Source organism: Mustela nivalis, assembly GCF_964662115.1.
Source record: "Mustela nivalis genome assembly, chromosome: 3".
In the NCBI taxonomy this organism is placed as follows: domain Eukaryota; kingdom Metazoa; phylum Chordata; class Mammalia; order Carnivora; family Mustelidae; genus Mustela; species Mustela nivalis.
The window spans coordinates 31,357,108-31,382,197 of record NC_139022.1 but is presented as its reverse complement, the minus strand read 5'-3'; the positions used below and the strand labels follow the sequence as shown (position 1 = coordinate 31,382,197).

Below are 25,090 nucleotides of genomic sequence, written 5' to 3'. Positions count from 1 at the left end.
AAGGCTGAAGAATGTAGTCCAAGGGGGCTAGCTGGTTTATTTACAGTCACGTGTTTTTCAACTAATACACCTGGAAAAAACAGAAGGTAAGTAAGTAATTTATAGTAATTTAGGCCTGCCATCTCAGCCATAATTACCATCAACTTAAAATTTCAGTGTTTTCATTTTTTAAAGTATCAAATTATTATGTTTATATGACATTCACATTTTAAATGTCTTACATGTCTTGGTAGGAACAAAATCCAGGTTAAATTAGTATTTGTTGTTATGCACAATTTTTTAATGTACCTGTGAATAAATTATTGTTTGGATTGTGTTCAAAGAGGGAGGCTTTTTTGTTGTTGTTGTTTTATTTTGTTTTTTAAGTGGCATTCATGTAGTGGTGTGGTGTTTTTGTAATAATGTGGGAATGGAAAGAAGATAGTGGAGCATATTTGAAGGATGGCAGTTGTCTGTCAGTTGTATCAAAAGAGACAAAAGTATTGAAATAAAGTCTGGAAAGGCAGAATATTTTGAATTCTAAAGTGACGTTTGAATGTTGTCTAAGCAGCAGAGTTGAGGCAGTGATGGGATAGGGGATGACATAGAATCATAGTTTTAAAGATAGTATAGGACCAGAAGTCATTCTGGATGATCTGCCAGGTCTTTACAAAGAATAGTTCTTTTTCCTGGATTTTTCAGTGTAATGAGAACTCAACTTTAGGAAGAATAATTTGATAGTGATAACGTAAGTTAGTTGTAATCTTAAAAGCATGAATACCAGTTATAAGAGTCTATTATATTAGTTGAGGAAAGGCAAAGTCCTAACTAGAGTGATGTCTGTAGAAATAAGAAAGGGTTGTAGTGTGATTACATGGTTGTGAAACTTTTTTTGCTCCCCCAGTAGATTAAGCTCCATGATCATGTATTTCTTATTTTTATTCCTAGCACCTGGCATAGTACTTGGCACATGGAAGGTGATGAGTAAGTATTTGTTGAATGAATGATTCTGTGAAGGAATCTTCATTCCTTCCCTAAGGAAGGATGGTTCAGATGTACTGAGCTGCTTTTAGATTTCTCTTTTAGGAAAACCTGATTCTAGGTCATGAAAGAAAGAATGTTTAGTTCAGTTCATTAGTATAATGTGGTAGAGCTTACATGAGATGCTGCGAGGTGCAGACTGTGAGGTGATTGTAGGGACTTTGACGTTTGGACTTTAGGCAGATAGGCAAATGGGTCATCTTGGGTTTTAAGCAGGACAGTGATAGGAGCCCGCATCTATCTGAAAGGTGGATGTAGAGGAGGTTGTTAATCCTTGAAGCTGAGAAATGAGGAGGGTCTGAATGAACTCAGTAGCAGTGAAAATGGAGAAAACATTTAATCCTGAAGAGGTGAAAATCAATTGAATTTAGTGAAAAATTAGATTGGAAGAAATTGGCACTGAGGTTAGTGTCACTACCTTTTCAAATGTAATGGACTCTTGAGCAATATGGCTTTGAACTGCATGGGTCCGTTTGTGTGGAATTTTTACAGTACACTTCTGTACTGTATTTTCTCTTCCTAATGATATTCTTAACATTTTCTTTTGTCTAGCTTACTTTATTGTAAGAATGCAGTATATACTACATACAACATACAGAACATGTAATCAAAAGTGTATGTTATCGGTAAAGGCTTGAGGTTGACAGTAGTCTACTGGTCGTTTGGGGAGTCAGAAGTTACATGTGGATTTTCAACTGTGTTGTTTGGAGGTCAGCTGTATGCTTTAACTTGTAGCCCTAATTGGAGCCTGATCAGTCGCGTCACAGGGACTTTTTGCACATGAGTTTATTTCTCCCTGGTTTTCCCCTTTGCTCTGTCCCTCTCCTTTTTTTTTTCTCCTCCATGTTTGAGAAAGAAGCAAAACAAAGAATGGAGGAGGAAATGTAAAAAGGAAAAGAGAGATGTTAAATTTAGCATTTTGTCAGTTGAGAATGGCTGTAACTCCCATTTCCTTGAAGAAAATTTGGCCAATATAATTAAAATAAAATGTTTAACTCCAGAGTGCCTTTTAATAAACGTTTTTGTATATGGCCAAAATAACATGATCACATATTTATTCACTAATATTTTAAATATGAACTAGGTATTAAATCTTTCTCCAGTTGTCCACAAAATGTCTTTTATGGCTGATTTGTGGATCCTCTGTAGGGACCATTGATTGCATCTGGTTATATCCCTTAATTCTTCTCAAATCTAAAATAAAATAGTCTTGACACCAGGTTGTTGAAGGCAGCAGACCAGTTACCCTGCAGGAAAGTCCTACGTTCTCATTTGGTCTGATGGCTTCTTTGGCGTCATCTGGTCATTTCCTCTATTTCTTAATCAAGATAAACATTGATGTGTACTTCATGTTCCGTCATATTGTCAAATTGAGAGACAAAGTCAGTATCTGGTTCTCCCCCCATTAGTGTTGGTGAAGATTGATGAAGAAGGTAACCTTTTATTTCTCTGTTGAACGTTTTCTGCCTTATGATCAGAAAACAACTTGGGTGATGGTGTTACCTTAGCATTATACCACTACCAATGATTCATCTAATGGTTTAAACACAGTTGATAATCCTTGCCTAAAAGGAATTATAAAATGAAGTTGCCTTTTTTTATTTGTTTCATTCTTCATTTATTAGCTTTCATTCTTGTAAGACTTCAACTGGGGCCTTTTGGTCAGTTCTGAAAAGTGGTACCTGGTGAAAAGATAAACACTTAAATCTTTCTCTTTAGTTACTAGTTTTCTTAGTTTAAAAGCTACCCCAGATGGTGGCTAATGTGCACCTGTGGCCTTCCCTTTCCTCACTTCTTGCTTTCTTCATGCCTTGGTTACTGCAGTAGTTTTTTCCTGCTACCGATCCCCCCTTTACAGCACTGCCAGCTCTGTTTTTTGCAGCACTGATAGTGATCATTTTTCCATAGATTTTTGATTCCATTTCATTCTTTTATTATTCTTTTTGCTCCAGTTGTCACAGCTTTGGCTAGTGGAGGATCCCTTTTAGCTGGCTCCTGTGTCATGTTGGCTTAGGTTTTTGGCACTCAAGGATGTCTCAGGCTTTACGCATATTATACCTTTCTTGCCCCAAACTTGTAGTTGGCCATTTTACAAAGAACTTTATGTTCTCAAAACTGAAGTTTAGGGGTGCTGTTATTCCAGAGATAACATTACTTCTAGAGCATTTCACTATGTAGTTAAAAACAAATTTAAAGTCATGAGTGTAGGGGCGCCTGGGTTGGTTAAACATCTGGCTCTTGATTTCAGCTCCATCATGATCTTGGTTCTGAGATCAAGCCCTGCTCTGAGCTCAGAGTGTGCTTATCCCTCTCCCTCCCTCCTCTGTGTGGACTGTTTCTCAGATAGATAGATAAATATCTTAAAAAATAAAATCACGAGTTTATATTGATATTCTCAAGTCAACTATGATTTTGTTTTTGCTTAATTTCTTTGACTTATAAATGTTTTCTTACCCTGAAAATCTTGGCTCCTAACATCTTTAACCTAAGTACTTATTTACTTAATTTTTTATGAAGTGAATAATCCAGTATAATACAAATAGTTAACATCATTATTTTCACAGCTGCTTGATTTTTCCATAGTATGGCTTCACAGTAACTCATTTAACCATCATTCTTATTAATGCTCACTTAAGTTATTCTTTTTGTCATGAACAACGCTATAATGAGTAATTCAGAAAGGTATATGGTTGTATTCTTTGTTAGTAATTGCTTGTTTGAAGATGTCCTTTTGTTTGTTTTCATACTCGACCAAGTGTTTGAGTACGGAATGTTTTTTAGTTAAAGTAAAATTCATATAAAGTGAAATGTATAGACCTTAAATGTACATTTTGGGTTTTGATAAATATATATATATACTAATATAAATCACCTTCATTTAAGATACTGAATACTTTCATCAGTGAGCAGAAGGGTAGCCATTATTAGCACTGCAAATTCATGTAAACGGAATCTTTTGGGTCTTTTTCATTCAGTGTAATGTTTGAGAGTCATATATATATTTGTATGTATCAGTAGTTCATTTTTTTTTTTATTATTGGGTAGTATTTGTATGGCTGTATCACAGTTTGATTATCTTTCATTGTTGATGGACATTTCGGTTATTTTCAGTTTTGGGCAACTATGAATAAAACTTATGCACATTATATAAATGTATTCTTTTTCTTTGGTGAATACCAAAGGGTACGTTTACTGAGTTACAGCATAGGTAATTACTCTCTTAGATATTACGTTATCATCTCTTTGGTTTTTCCATAAAAAAGTCTGTTTAATTTTTACCAGTGTTTGCCTTTTGTTTTAGTAGGAATTGTGTTTATGTATTCTGTGACTCTCCTTTTTTGGTCCAGTCTTGTTTTAGAGATTCTAGTATTCAAATACTTCTTCCCCTGCTAGGTCTTCATGACCTGAGCCGAAGGCAGAGGCTTAACCCACTGAGCCACCCAGGCACCCCTGTGGATATTTTTTATTTCTGTAGTCTTTCTTTTTCTTTCTTTTGTAGTGATTTTGTAGAATCATTGTACTGTGTGTGTTACACTTAACTTGTGTTCGACCACTCTATGTTGACTTGCTTTTTATTTAGGTAGGGCATGGGTGGGTTCTTAGGCACTTCTGTTGGTTTCCCATTAGATTGATTTTGAAGGTTAGGTGTAGATGGGGGAGAGGCAGGCTGTTGGCACACCTTTTGTCTATGAGTTGTTATGATTAGTGGATTTCAGCTCCCAGTTAGTGGTTGTTTTTGTAATTATGTATTTTTTTCCCATAGGGAGCATTTTTCAGATATTTGTCTCTGCTTTTGATTGAGTGTAAATTTGATTCCTAGCAGAAAAATAGCCCACAGGCTCCTATCCCTTTCCTTATGTCCCTATCTCCATCAGCTATTTTCTTTTCACTCTTAGCCAGAGGTGTAATTTGGGAACTATGATTCTATTTGGGGGTATGGGGTGGAGTATAACTTTTTGCAAGGACCTTTGTGTATATGTTCATTCTAGTTTGCTTCTGTAGGTGTTCTTGTCTTCTTTTCTCTCTTAGATTCTGATAAATCCCTCCCTATGGGTTTTTATAAAAACCTTCCCTGTGATTCTTGTCCCACCCCCCTCACTGCACCTACACACGCATACACACACACACACACACACACACACACACACACACTTGCACACACATGCTCATGGCATTTCTGGGATTGTAGGGTAGAGAATATTTGGATTCCTAAATTTTTTTTCCCTATCCAGATGGCAATTTTTCTAAGTTTATGGTATGCAGTTAGGATCCTCTTAGTTTAGATGCTCCAGCATAGTCTTACTAGTTGTGTTATGATTTGTAACTCTGCTTTGTAACTTAGCTTTCCCATGATGGTTATAGTTGTTTTTTTAAGCCATTTCTTAACCCACTGAGCCACCCAGGTGCCCCTTTTTAAGCCATTTCTTAAAATATTTAATTATGAAAGCTTATCTTTCTGAGTTGGTAAATAGTATCCTGTGTTTCTTTAAGGTAAATAATTCTCCTAAGATAATGAAAAACTGTTTCTCTGAGATCTGGAGTGGGGAAGGACTTTATGCTGCCAGGATCAGTAGTGACACCTGGGCTTGGATTGGAGGAAAAGGGGATTGAGACTAGTCAGGCGCTACGTACCTGCTGACTCTGGCATAGCTGTTTTTAAAAGTCTGTTGTAATCCTTGGCAGTTTTCAGGTCTGTTTTGGAAACCTTTTAGTCTAAGATAAAAATACGGTATGTCACTGCAGATTATTTAGAGGAGAGATCTGCCTGTTGATTTCAAAGTCTTGGGAAACATCCCAAATTGTATACATTCTTACACCCTTTCCTCTACCAGCACTGTGTTTTGCCAGACTCCCCCCAAAATAGGGGAAGGGTGTTGCTCAGTGGGCAGATGTGCTCCTTTTGCTGCTCCTGAAAATAGTTTGCCCAATTTCCTACCTTTTTAAAAAAATTTGACTATAGTTGATACATAGTGTTACATTAATTTCAGGTGTACACTATAGTGTTAGACAGTTTATGTGCTACCATTTCTTTCATTCTGTCATACACTCCCTTCCCCCCACTTTCAAATCCTCACTCTCAGGATTTGGAAATAAAGATCTCCTTGCTGCTTTCCAGTTTAATGAGCTCTCTTAAATTTTAAGATTACCCGTCTCACATTACAAAAACCAGGAAGTGGAGTGGTTGGCTACCTAGGCAAAATTATGACTCTAATGGAATGACACCAGGTCCTGAGCCTGGTTTTCAGATTTCCTTTTCTTTCTTTTTATTTTATTTTTTTAAATTTATATAAGAGAGATAAGGGGTGAGAAGACTCCTTGCAGAGGAGCGCAACATGGGGCTCAATCCCAGGACCCTAGGATCATGACCTGATTAGAAGGCAGATGCTTAACCTAAACTGAGCCACCCAGGCGCCTCTGGTTTTCAGATTTCTTAGCTCAGTAACACTTTTATCCATTCTCTGACGTGTGATCCATCTATGGACCTTGATTCAAACTAAGTAAGCTCATATGTGGTTGATAAATCAGACTTCTCAATTTCCACAAAGAAGTCAAATAATTAATAATAATAGGACCAAAATACTAACCTCAGCTGGACAGAGCCAGTTTCTTACCATTATTAAATTTTACTGGGGGAAAGCGAAGATCAGATTTTTTTTTTTTTTTTAAGGTAGAATCGGGTTTGAATAATGGCATTTGGATGATGGGCTGTTCTCATCGAGCTCTGATAGTCTGACACATTTTATATTTTCTAGGTTGTTCTTGGAGTATTCATTTCATTCAAAAAGGGCACATGCTTTGCCAGATAGTCCTCTAGAATAGGAACAGTTTCTGACTCTAGCTCTCAGTGTTAGGTATTTTTTATCATCAGTCTAAAAACTTTAGTCATTGTATTCTGTTCTCAAGAAGTTAACATGTAAGAGAATAGTTTGTTTTATCAATAGCACTTAACAAAACAAAAAAATAGATGTGCTATTTCTTGTGCAGATGATTTGTCTCACCATTTATGTTTTTTCAAGCAGCTTTTAAAGGATTATTTACCTCCTTCTGTATTTTGACTACCAGAGCCCATTTCTGTTTCAAAAATAGCTCTATTTCCCTTCATTAGGGAGGCAGCATAACATAGTCAAAGTTGCTTTGACTTTTTTCCAGTCTTTTTTTTATTGTGGCAAATACATGTAAAATTTACTGTTTTAACCATTTTTAAGTTTAGCATTCAGTAGTATTATATACATTGATAATGTCGGTTAACCATTAACCATCATCCATCTTCATAATTCTTCTTTTGTAAACTGAAACTCTGCACACGTTCAGTAACTTCCTCCCAGCCCCTGGCAGCTACCATTCTACTTTCTGTTTCTCTGAGTTTGACTACTTTAGTACCTCATGTAACTGAAATCATACAATAATTGTCTTCCTCTGATTGGCTTATTTCACTTAGAAAGTAGCTTTAGGGGCACCTGGGTGGCTCAGTTGTTAAGTGTCTGCCTTCGGCTCAGGTCATAATCCCAGTGTCCTGGGATCGAGCCCCACATTGGGCTCCCTGCTCAGGGGAAAGCCTGCTTCTCCCTCTCCCTCCACTGCTCCCCTTCTTGTGATCCCTCTCTTGCTGTCTCTGTCAGATAAATAAATAAAATCTTTAAAAAAAGGTAGCTTTAATTTTTAATCGGACACAAAGCCAGACTCTCTTACTTCTCAGCCTTATGATGATGGTTAAATTTCTTAAACCTTTTTGGGCTTCAGGTTTCTGTTGGTAAAATGGAATTAATTCTGATTCTGCGGGAAGAGCTAGCAAAAGACTAAATCTAGTGAGATAAGAAAACCAATATAAAAGGTACACTGAAAGCCAAATGAACAAATGTGTCTACACGGAGTGATCATTTACATCAAACACTGAGCATAGGGCAAGCAAAAAGAGGTCTGAGAAACAAGCGCTGGGTATAACAGTGTGAGGTCACTGGTTTTTTTCTTGGCAGTTTTTGGTAGAACGTTAAAAGTTCATACTGATTTGAATGACTCTAACTGGGGAAAGAGGACTAGAAGAGAGTGTATATACAACTCCTGGGGATAATTTTTTTGGTGAAGAGAATGAGAAAAAAGGCTGGAGGGCAAAATGGGGTCGGGACTTTTAAGTAGAGGAAATAAAACCATGTATATATATACTGAAGGTAAAGATCTAGTGTAGAGGGAAAAAGTGATGTAGGAGAGAATTGCCAAGTAATATCCTTGAATAGGCAAGATCATAGGGTGGGATTGAGTGTTCAGAGGGCAGGCACTTTGTCCTACTAAAAGAGAGTGTAGATGGGTGGAGGTGGGAGATCCTAGAAAGGGCTCTTGTGTTTTCTGTTTCAGTGAGAAAATAGAAGTAAGAAAGAGACAATGAAGGAATAGGTGTTAGAGGTTTGAAGAGAGAAGTCACGTAGCAGGGACTAGGAGAATTCAAGTGTAATTTCCTGGAGCAAAAGTAATCCATTTGAGGTAAATGATTGCTGACTGGCTCAGTTTAGGTTCACATGGTGGTAAGTTTTTCTCCAGCTATATTTAGCTGAGTAGTATCCAGAAAAGGTGGAGAGTTGGCTAAAGTGGGTTTGGGCTCATCCAAGTGAATAAGGTGAAGTGAGACTCAGTCAAGGAGTTCGGGATAATGTGCAAAGGGTGTGAGATTTCATTTCACTTAAATATTTTGGAGGGTATTGATAACATAAGGATTAAGGAAATAACTGCAAGTGAAATGAATGATAGTCCTTCAGTATCAACTTCTGTTTAGTACTTCAAATTGATTCTCAGAAATGGTTTTTACACTTGGTTTTTCCAAATATACCCAAACAGGTGTATGTAGTGCATTTGATTGCTGTGCCTTGTAAATTGTGTGATCCATGTCAATTTCCTTCTGTCTTGTTTTCATGTGTCATGTGTTTGTTGAAGAAATTGGGTCTTTCTCATCTGTAACTTTCCGTATTCTGCATCTGGCCAGCTGTATTTCTGTAGAGTTAAGTTAAAAAAACATTTTTTTTTTAAAGATTTTTATTTATTTATTTGACAGACAGAGATCACAAGTAGGTAGAGAGGCAGGCAGAGAGAAGAGGGGAAGCAGGCTCCTTGCCGAGCAGAGAACCCAATGCGAGACTCGATCCCAGGAACCTGAGACCATGACCCGAGCCGAAGGCAAGAGGCCCAATCCATTGAGCCTCTCTCAGGCGCCCCTCTTGTGTGTTTTTTTTTTTTTTTTTAAAGAGTGAGAGACAGATTGAGAGAAGAGAAGGTCAGAGGGAGAAGCAGACTCCCCATAGAGCTGGGAGCCCAATGTGGGACTTGAACCTGGGACTCCGGGATCATGACCCGAGCTGAAGGCAGTTGCTTAACCAACTGAGCCATCCAAGCTGCCCCCTCTTGTGTTATTTTTAACATAGTCCTTTGTCTCCTGTATTTTGTTCAGCTGGTACCAGAAGTAGAAGGGCTTGATATGATTCACATTCAATTTCTTATTTTTAATATGTTTTGATGAGGGGACCAGGGCATAGGTAATATTGGCATATAGATCTAGTTGTCCTAATAATGAAATTGGTCATTGGGTTGAGGTCTCATAACCTATATATCCATTTAATAATTTATCCATTGGATTTTTTTTCACCTGATGCTTTTATTAATCATTGTGATCATGGTGATCATTGCCTAGATCCAATTATTTTTTCTACTAGAGGTTGTGAAATAGTGATTTTCTAATTATGTGACTCTTTCTGTATTTATTAGCTGGAAATCCGTTAAAAACATTCCCTTATCTACTCAGTCATTCTTTTATGTTCATGTTGTCTGACCTGTGGCTACTGGTTGCTTCTTCAGACTTTCTGCTGCTTTATGGCCACAGCATCTTTGTTAGCATCCAGCCCTGTTTTGTATTTTTTTGATCCCGGACCTGAAATCTTCCATTTCTCCAAAAGTCCCTAGTTCTTTTTGTTGGGAAGTAGTATTTAGAGGTCGTAATACTAATGTGTTTACTTTTAAAAAGATGTCATTGTTTTCGTTATTTGGTTCTTCAGAATACTGATTGGATTTTTTTAATTCAACAGGCATGCCCAAAGAAAAATACGAGCCCCCTGACCCTAGGAGGATGTACACAATCATGTCCTCTGAGGAAGCAGCAAATGGAAAGAAATCACATTGGGCAGAGCTTGAAATAAGTGGTAAGACCTGCATGCATAAATTTATGGTATAGAAATCAAGATATGGTAGAAAATTAAGTTCTCTAATGCCAGTACACAAAAGAGGCAGTGCTGTATTTTGCCAGTGCTAATTTATCTTAGAGGTGGGAAGGTTCAGTGGTAGGAGCATAGTTTCAGTCAAGTTCGAAACCCATTCATTGCTTATTCTTTAAGTATCTGTGTCCTTTTATAAAATGGGAGTAATAACAAGGATGAGATGAGAATAACATCTCATGGTATATGAGGTTTGTTCTGATACATAATTCTCTGGTGAGGTAGGGTCGAGCTTTTGTATTACAACAAATTTCCAGTAGGGTGGGAAATGCCTGTCCTAGTATAGGTTCTGTGATAGATTTGTTTCTCCTTATTTTCTCCATTTGTTTTTCAGTCTGCATCTACAAGAATGGCCTTATTCAGAAACACAAAATCTTAAAGAATTTAAAGCAGATCTCAAAGTTCCCTTCTACCTCAATGCAGTCTAGACATAGAGAAATAGATGAACCTCCAGAGATATTCCCATAGTCCCTACGAGTGGGCATGCAGCCTCTTTTTTAATACTTCAGAGATGGTGACGGGAATTGTTACCTCTCAAGGCAACTAGTGCTAAAGAAGTTGTGTGTGAATGTTGGCCTGATGGGCCTCTCCATATTTTTCTTCCAGTCTTTCTTGATTTTAGTCTTCTGAAATAATGAAAAACAAGTTTTCTCTTCTTTTTCCTGACTGCCGTGGATTTTTTTTTTTTATTTATTTAATGCAGCGAATATATTGAGCATATGCTATGTGCAAAACATTTTGCAAGGTGCTGTACTTGGTATATGGAAGATCAATAGATGGGAAAAAAAGCATACTCCCTGTTATTCTGGAGCTTATGAATATCAGTGAGAACAGAGTATACCAGTATGAATCACTAATAGACAGAAAATAACTGCCAGTCTAGTTAGGAAAGTATTTATAGGAAGCACAAAAGGAAGCAATGATGGTAATATTCTTCCTTTGTCAGCTCCAAATTTCTGATTAACCTCTTCACTCTCTGGCAAACCTAAACACTCTCCCTGGGTACCCACATTAGTCTCTCCTGGTTCCCTCTCTCGAGGTTTTTAGAGTGCTGGTGGTAATTAATTTCCTTCAGTTTCATAGAGTAGGTGTGGTAGAGTGAAATTTTTCTTTTTTCTCCTCTTGTCAGATTTGACTTTCTGGGTCAGGGTAGCCCCAAAGGAAATAACACTCTCTGATTTACCAGTTTCCTTTAAACCTTTAGGCAGTCACCCATTCCTGCTTTCCCCTTTTAATTTCCCAAGGATTGGTATTTAATTGTATTTTTCTCTTTTTTTTTTTTAGATTATATTAGAAGTTTTTTTTTTTTTTTTTTTTAAAGATTTTATTTATTTATTTGACAGAGAAATCACAAGTAGGCAGAGAGGCAGGCAGAGAGAAAGGAAGGGAAGCAGGCCCCCTGCTGAGCAGAGAGCCCGACACGGGACTCGATCCCAGGACCCTGAGATCATGACCTGAGCCGAAGGCAGCGGCTTAACCCACTGAGCCACCCAGGCGCCCAAGATTATATTAGAAGTTTTTATACATCCTTTGCTTGTAGGGAAGTTTCCTTTTCCTTACAATGTCAGGATAAGTTTAGAAAGTACTCAGTGAGATTATATCTCTGAGGTTAAGGGGATTCTCCTCTACTCTTCCTCCCTCTCCCTCGTGTTGGGAACCTCTTGGCAAATTTGAATCACTGTTTTCTGCTTACTCTGAGCTTTGGGAAGAAATCTGTGTATGAGATAGGAAGGAAGTATCGTATTAGTATCCTGGAGGATAAACTGTTGGTTGAAATAGGTCTGTGGAACATGGCCTTGTAATAAAGTCACTATCAGGGAGATGACTTTACTGACTTAGCCAGACTTTAATACATAAGCTCCTTTGTGTAGAAATTGTTAAGACTGACTTCAGTTCATGCAAAGTCATTCATGTAAATGCTTTAGCACCAGTTTCTTAAGATTTCTGTTATGCAGAGTTCTAGGGATCTGAGGTCTTCGAGTCCTAGACCCACAGTTACCTCATGTACTCCTCTGGTTCCAGGGAGAATGGGTGGTGAGTTCCTTTTGCCCTTTAGAGGTAACCAGATAAATCAAATGACTACTGGTCATTTACTTTTTAAAGAAAGCTTTTTTTTTTTTTTTTAAATTGTAACATGGAACACATAAAACTGCATAGACAAATCTATTAATGAATGAGTATAAGGCCAAAAGCCTTGTAAAACCACTGTCCAGGTAAAGAATTAGAATTTTTTCATCCACCCAGAGCTCCTTCCAGTGAGCTTTAATACCAAATTATGTATATCTAAGGATTATAGTTTAGTCCCCTACCCCCTATTTTTATTTAGTCTGTCTTCATTTACAGCATCCCCTTCTCTGTTGAACTGGGGTGGTTTGACTTGTTTCCCCACAGTCTCTGCTTTGCTTACTGAGACTCGTGCAGTTCAGCATGTTTTTCATCCCCTACAAATGGGCATCTGGATGCAGAGGCTTGATCAGGCCTGTGCAGGGTTGTAACCCCTGTGCAGGGCTCGGCGTGGTGCTGTGCTTTTTCTTCAGACAGTACATGAAGTCTGAAGGTCTTCTTTTCCACTGATGTTTCAGTGCTAGAGCCATTAATTCCTTTAGGGTTGCAAAATAGTGATACTCTAATTCTTCTTCTTCTTTTTTTTTCTTTACATTAAGTGAGGTACATCTATAAAGAGATGTTTTCCTTACTGATTGATTTTCTTTTCCAGAAAAGAAAGTTTTGTCTTTTTTTCTTTTTTCATTTTATTTACTAGTTTTCAATATAAACTATCACCCTTTGAGGGCGACTAGGTTATTTATTTATTTATTTATTTATTTATTTATTCTTAAAGATTTTATTTATTTATTTGACAGAGAGAACGAGATCACAAGTAGGCAGAGAGGCAGGCGGGGGGGGGGGTAGGAAGCAGGCTTCCTGCTGAGCAGAGAGCCCAATGTGGGGCTTGATTACAAGACTCTGGGATCATGACCTGAGCCGAAAGCAGAGAGAGGCTTTAACCCACTGAGCCACCCAAGTGCCTCGAGGGTGACTAGGTTTTTTAAAATGTCATTATTAATTGCTGTATCTAAATATTTGAGTTCCAGGTGTACGTCATGAATTGTAATTAACTGTGATGCTTACATTTTCCTATTGTTGATTAATGGGAGAGCTTCTTAAATGATTTCTCGGTTTTTGATACAACCCTAATTTGTCTTTGGTAGTGTGATATAGCAAGATTTTCTTGACTCATCTGTGTATTTCCTGCCTCAAACCTGGAATATGTAATTTTTTCCAAGAAAAAAAAATTTTTTTTAATTTGGAAATGATATTTCAAGACCAGAATCTCTGTTGCTAGGGATGCTTGTTGCTATTGGGTTGGTCATTGTTTCTAGGTCTTTCCATGGGACAGAACAAGGAAATAGGACTATACATACTGTATCTTTTTATTTTATATATATAGAGAGAGAGAGAGAGGGAAAGAGAGAGGAAGTCATACATATTTATGATGGAAGGATATATATTTGTGATAATAAATACATGCTTAATATAAAATACTTTTAAATATATAAAACACATTTGTATATTTATAATTAAAAATCTTATAAAAATATACTGACACTTTTAATTCAGATTTAGAAGAACAGGGATTTTTAGTTGACCTTTTCTATAATTACATGTGTGTCTCCTTTAATACCGAGTGTCCTAGTTCTCAGGGACATGGGATGATGGAATTTGAATATCCTGTAATTACTTATTTGGTTTATCCCATATTACATTGCACTCTCAGAATAACAGTACTAAAAATACTACCACTAATATGAGTACTGAAAGCAGGTAGAACTGCTTGGAATATTATTTCCATTCCCCATCCCTCTCCCATTAAATAGTTGTACTCCATATTTTGAGAGTATGTAGTCATTATGTACTATCAGCCTTCCCATTTAACCTGCATACAATCCTATTTGGACTTGTTTTCTAAGTAAGTATATATTCAGTGCCTCCCACTAGTTTATTTATCTCTAATCATTTTAGTTTTCTGGAATCTTACTCTCTAGGTGTTTCTTAGGAAGGGCTCCTAGGAGCATATTCTCTGAGTTTCTTGCATGTCGATAACAGTCTGTGTCCTATATATTTGAATGTCAGTTTGGCTGTAAGTAAAATCGGTGGCTCGCGTTCTTTCCTGAAATATCTTGAATATGTTGCTTCAGTTTTGTGATAGGCTTTGATGACAGTCTGATTTTCTTTCACCTATTATTTGCTCTTTTTGCCTAGATGCCCAAAGGTTTTTTTAAAAAATCAGTAATGTTAGTGGAATATATCTTGATGTTGGTTGTGTTCTACCTTGATATGCTCAGGTACAGTATGATAAGAAAAATGTATACATGTGTAGTTTGAAATTTTTTTCTTTTAATTTTAGGACAGTTTGGATAATAACTTTTAGTATTCTGATTCCTTCATCTTTTTTCAGAGATTTCTGAATTTGCATATTTGTCTCTTGAATAATTTTAAGGCTTAAAAAATTAAGGTATAATTTACAGGAAAATAAAAATAAAATGTAGTAGAACTCACACTTTATTAGTTCTTTTATAAATATACACATTTGTGTAACCAGCACCACAGTTACGAGTTTCATCACTCCCAGAAAACTTCCCCATGCACCTTTTTCCTTTTTTAAGATACTACTTATTAGAGAGAGAGCACAAGTTGAGGGGAGAGGCAAAGGGAGAGGGAGAAGGAAAAGCAGATTCCCTGCTAAGCATGGAGCCAGACGTGGGGCTCTGTCCCAGGACCCTGGAATTATAATCTGAGCCAAGGTCAAGAGTCAGATGCTTAACTGACTGAGCCAGCCAGGCACCTCTAAAAGAAACTTTATTTTTTAGGGCTGTTTTAGCTTCACAGCAAATATGACACAGTATTGTGCATGACTTACCCGCTATTAACATCCTCTACCAGAATGGTGCATTTGTTACGATCGATGAACCTGCATTGACTGACACTATCACTCTTTGTTCACTCTATAAATGTACATTTTATGGATCTAGATAAATACATAATGACATGTATCTACCCATTATAAATCATAATATTTTCACTGCCCTAAAAGTCCTCTGTGCTCTGCCATTTCATCCTCCTTTTCTCTCCCTGAACCCCTGGCAACCAGTGATCTTTTTACAGGTTCCATAGTTGCCTTTTTCAGAATGTCATATAAAAGATATATTCGTTGGAATCATATAGTATGTAGCCTTAAACTTTGACTTCTTTCACTTGGTAATATGCATTTATTTAAGTTCCTCCATGTCTTTTCATGGCTTGATAGTTAATTTCTTTTTAGTGCTAAATAATATTCCATTGTCAGGATATACTGCAGTTTATTTATACATTCATCACATCTACCGAAGGACATCTTTGTTGCTTCCAAATTTTGGCAGTTATGAATAAAACTGCTATAAACATCCATGTGCAGGTTTTTTTTTGTGGATGTAAGTTTTCAGTTCCTTTGGGTAAATGCTTGGGAGTGCGATTGCTGGATCATATGGTAAGAATATGTTTAGTTTTGTAAGAAACTGCTAAACTCTTCCAAAATGTCTGTATCATTTTGCATTTCCACTAGCAGCGCGTGAGACTTCGTGTTGCTCCACATCCTTTCCAGCATTTGATATTGTCAGTGTTTGGGATTTTGACTATTCTAAATGGTACATGTAGTAGAATCTCATTGTTGTTTTAATTTTCATTTCCCTGATTCATATGATTAAGAGTACCTTTTCATATGCTTATGTATTATATTATCTGCATATTTACTTTGGTGAGATTTTTACGTCTTTTGGCCATTTTTAAATTGGATTGTTTTCTTATTGTTGAGTTTTTAGGAGTTCTTTGTATATTTTGGATGACAGTCCTTCACCAGATAGGTCTTTGCAAGTGTTTTCTCCCAGTGGCCTGACTTCTCATTTTCACTCTCTCTCTCTCTCTCTTTTTAAGATTTTTATTTATTTATTTGACAGAGAGAGAGAGAATACAAGCAGGGGAAGAGCAGGCAGAGGGAGAGGGAGCAGGCTCTTGCTGAGCAAGAAGCCCTATGTGGGGCTTGATCCCAGGACCCTGGGATCATGACCTAGGCAGAAGGCAGTCATTTAACTGACTGAGCCACCTAGGCACCCCTGTCTTCTCATTCTCTTGACAGTGTCTTTCACAGAGCAGAATTTAATTCTAATGAAGTCCAGTTTATTCTTTCTTCATGGGTTGTGCTTTTGTTGTTATGTCTAAGAAGTCATTGCAAACCTAAATCGTAGATTGCCTTCTGTGGTATCTTTTAGGATTTTTATGGTTTTGTGTTTTACATTTAGGTCTGCAATCCATTTTGAGTTAATTTTTATGAAGAGTGTAAGATATCTCTCTCTATATATTTTTTTCTTTTTGGATGTCCAGTTATTCCAGCACTATCTGTTGGAAAAGAGTTTCTCTGTTTTATTGCCTTTGATTAGTTGACTGCCTAAAGATCTGGGCTCTCTGTTCTGTTCTATTGATCTGTTTGTCTGTTCTTTTGCCAATACTACAGTGTCTTGTTTACTGTAGCTTTATAGTAAGTCTTGAAGGCAGCTAACGTCAGTTCTCCAGCTTTCTTCTTCTCCTTCAGTTTGGTGTTGGCTATTCTGTGGTCTTTTGCCTCTGCGTGCCAATATCCATAAAATAACTTGCTGGACATTTGGTTGAGATTGCATTGAATCTATAGGTCAATTTAGGAAGAGCTGACATCTTAATAATATTGAGTCTTCCTATCCATGAACATGGAATATCTGTCCATTTAATAATTCTTTGGTTTCTTTCATCAGAGTTTTAGTTTTTCTCATACAGATCATATACATAGTTTGTTAGAGTTATACTAAATATTTCATTTTGGGGGTGCTGGTGGTATTGTTTTTAATGTCAAAATCCAATTATTCATTGCTGGTATATAAGAAAATTGATTTTGGATCTATAGTTCTTCATGGATTTGTGATTTTTAAAAATGTCTTTTCTAAAAGCATTTTCTTTTTGTCTACTTACTCATTATTAAGTTCTTGGTAGTTTAGTTTTCCTTTACTGAAATTTTCTAATTCTTATTTATGTTCTTTTATTGCTTTTATCATGTTCTTAATGCCAAACTTTTAGCTCAGTTTGAAATTGTAAGTAATAGTTTTGGGGGGTATGTTTGTGGTATATTCTTCTTGTCCATAGGGGAGTTATTCAGGTAACTTTTTTTTTTTTTTAATCTATTTTTTAGAAAGAAAGAAAGCACACAAATGGAGGGTAGGGGCAGAGAAAGAGTCTTAAGCAGACTCCCCACTGAGCATGGGGATGGATCTCATGGCCCTGAGATCATGACCTGAGCCGAAACCAAGAGTCAGACACTTAATGAGTCACCCAGGTGCCCCTATTTTGGTAACCTTTAAAAATACTTAATAACTTACGGGATTTGAGCATATAGCTTTTCATGTTCATTTTTATTTAAATTTTATTTATCTGAAGTTCCTGAACGTGTGATTCAGGATTGTTTTTCTAACTTCAGAGCTCCATCTTCTGGTTTTTGAAGTGAAACTTTCTGATTCTGTTCCCTTCTCTCATTTTTATCTGGACCTTTTTTTCCCCTTCATCTCTCTTATGCCTTTCTCACTAAATTTTAATTCTGTTTTTGGAGATTTTTTTATCTCAGGGGCTTTGGCTGGTTAGTTTGTGGAGTTCTTGGGGTCCAGACTGCATTCAGACTTACTGTGGACACTGCACTCATAATTTAGTTGCACTGAACTCCTCCTGGTTGCAATGAGGTTCTCAGGTGGGTGCTTCCAGTAGATACTAGTTGGTTTCTGTCTTTTTAGTTCTGGTAGTTGGGTTTCAGTATGTTGTCATGTGATTTATTTTCTCTTTTCCTATCTGTTTTTTGTTGCCTTTCTCTCCTTTTTTCCCCTTTTGGATTAACTAGGTATTTTTGGTAAAATTGGGTTTTATCTCCTTTGTTGACTACTAAACTATAATTTGTTTAGTAATTGTTCCTTTAGGGTTTATAAAGTAAACTGTATCAAGACTATTATATTAGTTCGTATTTGGTGTAAGAGTCTTAACAATTTACTTCTGTTTTTTTTTCTTCTTTGTGCCATTGCTGTCATATAGTTTCCTTATACATGTTATAAATCTCACAGTGTATTATTATTTCTCCTTTAAAGGGTGAAGTATTAGGAAAAGTTGTTTTTATTTACCCACATACTCACTGTTTTCAGTGTTCTTCCTTCCTTTATCTATAGGTAAGTTTCTGTTATCCTTTTCCTTTCAATTGAAGGACTTTTCCTTAATATTTCCTATAATGGAGGTCTGTTGGTGATTTGTTAAATTTGGGTTTCGTGTTTGAAAAGTCTTTTACTTTGCCTTATTTTTTTTTGTGAGATATTTTTTTGGGGTATAGAGTTCTAGGTTGACAGTTTTCATCTTTCAGTACTTTAAAAGATCCTGTTCTACCATCTTGTTGCTTGCATTGTTTTTGATTAGAAGTTTGCTGCTGTTCTTATTGTAGTTTCTTTTATGTATGTCCTTTTTCTGTAGCTGCTTTAAGACTTTCCCTTTATTACTAGTTTTAAGCAATGTGATTATGATGTACCTTGGTGTCTTTTCTTTCTTTTTTTTTTTCCTTCTTGTGCTTATGTTTTATTGAAACTCTTGAATCTGTAGGTCTATAGTTTTCATGAAATTTGAAAAAGTTTAGGTCACTCTTAAAATAATTTTTTATGTTCTCCCATCCTGTACCTACCTTTTTTGGAATGGAGTTACTTGTATCTTAAGTTGTCCCACAGCACACTAATCCTCTGTTTAATTTGTTCTGTTTCCCCTCCACCCCCTTTTGGACAGTTTTTATTGTGTCTTCAGTTTCATCTTTTCTTTATAGTATCTAATTTGCTGTTAATTTTATCCAGTAATATTTTTTCATAACTGGAAACTATCTTTCAAAAACTTTCAAAACTAGCATAATAGTTTTTCATAACTTTATTTTTCATAACTGGAATTTAAAAGTTTTTTTTTTCTTTTTTAAATCTTCCATACCTTTACTTAACATTTTGCCTCTACCTTTTTGAGGGTATGTAATACAGTTACAATAACTTTTAATTGCTTTATCTTTTTCATTTCTGGATTGCTTTGATTCTTTCCACTCCCTCTACCCATTTTTCTTTTTCTCTCTTTTTGCATGCCTGGTAATTTTTTATTAGACACATTGCATTGTGAATTTTACTTTTGTGGGGGCTGGATGTTTTTATACTCCTGTAAATACTCCCGAGCTTTGTTCTGGGGTGGAGTTAAGTTAGATGCTCTCAAGGTTTGCTTTTAAGTAACACCTCTCTAAATTTTCCAAGTTAGGAAATTTTCCATCTGGTGGAATGTATGATCCTAAGGATTGCTCCCTTTGGCCTTTTCAGTTTGTCCTCATTCCCCCTTCTCTGTCCTCGGGTTTTCTTTACATGCATTTACATATCACTACTCAGCTGAAGACTCAGGAGGGTCCTTAGATCTTTAGGGTGTTTTATGTGTGTCCCTCTCTCTCCTCTTTGGCACTAAGCCCTGTGAACTCTAGCCATCTTGGCATCTCTGGACTGCCAGCTTCATCTCAATTTGCAAAGACTGCCAGACTTCACCGGGTTCCATCCCCTTGCACTACTCTAAGAAAAGTGTCCAGGCAGAACAGCCTCAAAGGCTCACATTGTTTCCCATCTGTCAATGATTATTGTCCCGTGCTGCCTGGTGTGTAATGTCTGAAACTCTGTTTTTCATATATTTGTTTGGTTTTTAGTTGTTTTATGTAGGAGGGTAAATCCAGTCTGTGTCACTCTTTTTTTAAAGTGTAAGTCCATCACAGCTTTTTAAAGATTGTGCTTGATAACTCCAATATCTGAATTTCCTGGGAGTTCTGTTTTGTTGTTTCTCTTTTTGTTTTGGTTTTCAATCCTTTGGTAAGTTTCCTTGAATGCTGGAAATTATAGGAAGTGGATGAATAATTTGATGGTCTGTCTGGATGGTATTTTTTCTTCTTTGGGGTGGATTTGCTTTTGTCCTTGGCAGGCAGTCATAGTAAGGATCAGCTCCCAGGGGCGCCTGGGTGGCTCAGTGGATTAAAGCATCTGCCTTTGGCTCAGGTTATGATCCCAGGGTCTTGGGATTGAGCCCCCACATGGGGCTCTCTGCTCAGCAGGGAGCCTGCTTCCTCCTCTTTCTCTCTCCCTGCCTCTCTGCTTACTTGTGATATCTCTCTCTGTCAAATAAATAAATAAAATCTTTAAAAAAAATTTCTTTTAAAAAAAAAAGTGGGGGAGAAATCAGCTCCCCATGATCTAATCAGGAATTCATCTCGTTTGAGTGTTGTTGGTGTTCGGTGGGCTGGCTTACTGCAGGTCACACTTGCTCCGTTATTAGGTCCTAACTGGAATCTTGATGGTTTAGCAGGGTCCTTCTCCTTGACGTTTCCTGAGTTCCTGTGTTGTTTCCCCAGTAGTGGAAGAGGGATTAAAGCTTTGCTTAGCTCCTCAGCTTCTCTGCTTTCACCTCATCTACTTGTTTTTGCTGCTTGCTTTTGCTTCATATTTTGCCACAGGTAACGTGGGATCTGTCCTGCCTACTACTTCTCTTTGGTTCTCTTCTAAGTTCTTTGTCTCTCATTTCTTTGTAGTTCTCCAGTGCTTTCAAATTCATTTTTGTGTTTTGTACCCTATTTTCATCTAGTTCTCTTTCTCTGTGGAGGATGATAGGTCAACAACAAATTACTATTATAGGAAGCTGAAATTCAGATGTGTACAAATTTTTAAATTCTGCCTAAAGAATCTGCAAACAATTGTCATGTTTCTCTTATTCCATTGTATGGTGGCAGCATTGTAATTGCCTGCTTTTGAGGTACATCTGAAGCCCACAACAGCTACTCATTCCAGGTCCTTGTCCTCATGCTCATGCTCAGAAGCCTTCCAGGGAAAAGGGGCCTGGGTCTGGACTCCTTGGTAGTCTTTTTTTTTTTTTTTTTTTTTTTTTAATTTTTGAGACTGCATATATTTGTCTCTATAAGGTAGTCCTGGGCTGGCCTTTTCACTTTTTATAGTTGGGGAAACCTGTGACTTAGGACTTCTACTTTTAGGAATCTATCCAGACTCCCTGTTGGGGAGATAACTCCAGTCGTAGACATCATGCTCTGGTGATAAGTATATACTGATTCACCACTGCCACCATCTGCCCTGGGCCTTTTCTCCTCACTCTTGAGCCTACAGTACTGCTGGCATCCTGGGTGACGTTTCTCGATAGATTTCTAGCCAAGGATATATGTAGTTCAGCAGGCTTGTTGCTGTATAGTTGTGGTGATTTGGATTTTGTGTCTCCTCTTTTGGCTCCTCTGAAAACATCCCTGAGAACTTGTGTGTATTCACTTGCACCTTGAAGGATATCAACTTTGCTGGTTTCCTGCTATAGGGAAGTGTCTTCAATTTATCAAAACCAGGGTTGAGATTTTTTTGTCTGCTCATGCATGTACCACTGTTCCAGCACCAATTGGAGGTCCATCCTCCGTAGAAGAGTAGCCACCAGAGGGGAGCTGCTGGAGCTGGCAGAGGGTGACCGGCTGGAGCAGTCTGTCCTCCAGCACCTCAGCCTGCGGGATGTCCAGAAGAGCAGGCACAGGTGCTGTGTCCCTGGCGGAGGGTGGCTGACCTCCTCAGTAGTCTTTAAGTGATAGTGGAATCAGGTGCCTTAGCTATGGGGCCACACATTCCCCTTTTCTCCTTTGTGACATTTTCTGACCTTCTGAAAGCTTTAGTTGAATTTGAGTTTAGTTTGAGTAAGCTTTATTCATGTTTTTCCATGGAAGAGTGGTAGACCATGTTTCTCAAATTCTGGATCCCATTCTTCCGATTTTTTTTTTTTTTTTTTTTGAGAGTATTACATTTAGCTCTTTTTGTAAGTGTTACTTTTGGTAAGTAACACTCCAGAGTCAAGAAACTTTAAATATGTTATCAGCTTGTACAGCTGTCTGCTGTTTGGTTGACCCGGGTGTCTGCTTTGTGGAATTTTAGAGTGGGAACAGGTAAACACGAGAGGAAGGAAACTCAAGAGGAGGGAGGACGTCTGGAATAGGAATTTTGAGGCCATCACTAACATGCTGGAAATCACTTACTTGTTACTCACTCCTTTATTTTGAAACTTATGATGTGGTAGGTGATGGGAAATAAGATTTTAGGAGTCTTGCAGGCTGTAGGAGAAGACTCCCATGAGAGGATAATTGTAAAACCATAATAAATATAGGACAAAAAGCCTGACCTACTGTCTTTTCTTTAAGACGGTCTTAGCCAGCCTGGCTAAGGATCAGGGAAAGTATCCTAGAATAGCTGACTACTGAGTTAATGATATTAGCCAGGGGAAAGTGGAGTTAAGGACATCTCAGGAAGAGGGGACATGGAGAACCTAAAAAAGCATACAGTGGAAGTCTCCCTTTCACACAACCCCCCCATTAAACCTCCAAGCGTGCACACACATATGCATTCACACCCAGGGTCAGGAGTTTCTTCTGCATTCCTCTGGAGTCCTTCTGTTCATATACAAATACAGATGCTTATTCCACACCTAATTATTAATTCAAAAGACAATATAGATTTCTGCACTGTGCTTTTTTTCTCATGTGATATTGTATTGTGGAGAGATTTCTAAATAAGGATAGAGACAGTTCTCCTGTAATCATACTATTTCTTTCACTGTAATTTAAGTAGTACAATAATGATGATCAGTCTGTGACAAACAGTGCTACAGATGGCTTTGCATCTCCCCTAATATGCCTTTACAATTTTGACATGTGACACTTGGCTTTTTTTTTTTTTTTTTAAATAATGAAAATCAGGATCAACTTATTTAGTTCTGGCATTTTTATCATGATCCTGTTATTTTATAAATTAGGGTGAATTGTAGAAGTCTTTCTGTTTGTTCCTTTTTGTATCCTTAAGCCTAATACACTTATTAGATTTATTCCTAGGTATTTTACCTTCTGGTTCTTGTAAATAGGGTCTTCTCTTATTTTTTATTTTTTTAATTTTAATTTTAATTTTTTAAAAAGATTTTATTTATTTATTTGACAGAGATCACAAGTAGGCAGGCAGAGAGTGAGAGGGGGAAGCACACTCCCCACTGAGCAGGGAGCCTGATGTGGGGCTCGATCCCAGGACCCTGGGATCATGACCTGAGCCGAAGGCAAAGGCTTTAACCCACTGAGCCACACAGGCGCCCCGAGTCTTCACTTATTTTTAAATCTATTATATATATACAAATTATTGTCTGCATGTAATTTTGTTTGTTTTTTGTTATGCTGTAAAATTTTTTATGTAACAGTTTTACTGAGATATAATCCACATATCCTACAGTTCACTCCAAGTGTATGGTTCACAGGGTTTTAGTGTACTTACGGAGTTGTGCCACCATTACCAGAGTCACTTTGAAACATTTTTAGTACCCCAGAATAAACCCTGTACTTACTCATTAGCAATCACTTCCCATTTTCCTCCTGTCCCCTCCCTGGCCCTAGGTAACCAGTAATTTATTTTCTACATTTATAGATTTGGCTCTTAGGAGCCAAAGACATGTGGTCTTTGTGCCTGCCTTCTTTCATTAGCATAATGTTCTCAAGATTCAGCCATGTTGTAGTACGTGTCAGTACCGCATTCCTTTTAGTGACTGAATAATATTCCATGTGTGGATATCGTCCCATTTCTTTATCTATGGAAAGACACACTCCTGTGTGTCTCCTCTACTCTCAGTACTCTGTTATAATTCTACTCCACTTTGACCCGAGATGAGTGGGTTTTCCATACATCAAGCAATTCTCGATACCGTCTCAATCTGACAGTTAGTGTCAGGTACCACAGGTTACAGGTTTAGTCCCAGGGGACTGTTCCACCGACTTCAGACAGTAGTCACAAAGTCTATGTTGTTACCTTGTGCTTCTGACTGAGGAGCTTTAAACCCAGAGGTTCTCAGGACCCTCTCCTTGGGTTTCATTGGCTGTATCAGCTCACAGAACCAGGAAAGGGTTGACTTACTAGATTGCTGGTTTATTATAAGAACGCAGGAACAGCTAAAAGGAAGAGATGCATAGGGCGGTCTTTAGGGAACAGATAAGAAACTTCCGTGATCTTTCTAGACCCCTCACCCTTCCCCATACCTCCCTGTATTCTTCATCTTGGAAGTGCAGAACTCCATAGTTGAGGGATTCCTTCAGAGGTTTCCCTAGGCATGGGTGATTAAATCTGGTGATTGATCTAATCTCCTACCTCTCCTCCCTGATTGTTGGTGGGGGAGGGGGAGAAGGAGCTTGCTGGGTACTGAACTTTCAACCTACTTATCCTGATTGGCTTCCCTGGCAACCATTCTCCATTCCAGGGGGTTTTAAAAAAGTCACCTTATTTAACCTTAAACTCTGGTGTCCTTGAAAAGGCACCTATGATAACAAAAGGCACTTTACTGCTTGATCACTTAGGAAATTCCAAGGATTTCAGGAGTTCCATGTTGGAAACAGAGGTGAAGACCAAGTGTGTGTGTGTGTGTGTGTGTGTGTGTGTGTGTGTGTATTTTCTTTCTCTTTTCTTTTTTCTTCTTTTCTTTTCTTTCTTGGTTTTATTTATTTATGGGAGAGACAGAGTGTATGGGCAAGTGGTGGGGGGAGGGGAGAGGGACAAGAGGACTCCGTGTTGAGCAGGGAGCCCAACGTGGAACTCAGTCTGAGGACCTTGAGATCATGACCTGAGCTGAAACCAAGAGTTGAATGCTTAACTGACTGAACCACCAAAGTGCTCCCC

The 25,090-nt window shown here is 37.7% G+C and overlaps 1 protein-coding gene across 3 annotated transcripts in view; it reads left to right on the top strand.

The window, feature by feature from the left end:
* The window catches only part of CNOT6 (CCR4-NOT transcription complex subunit 6), a 72,047-nt gene that overhangs the window by 14,801 nt on the left and 32,156 nt on the right, over positions 1-25,090 (top strand). For all 3 annotated transcript variants that reach the window (XM_082723588.1, XM_082723589.1, XM_082723587.1), the window contains exon 2: positions 10,086-10,199. In XM_082723588.1, coding sequence (XP_082579714.1) covers positions 10,088-10,199 — 112 coding nt within the window. In that variant the 5' untranslated portion in view covers positions 10,086-10,087. The remainder of the gene's footprint in view (positions 1-10,085; positions 10,200-25,090) is intronic.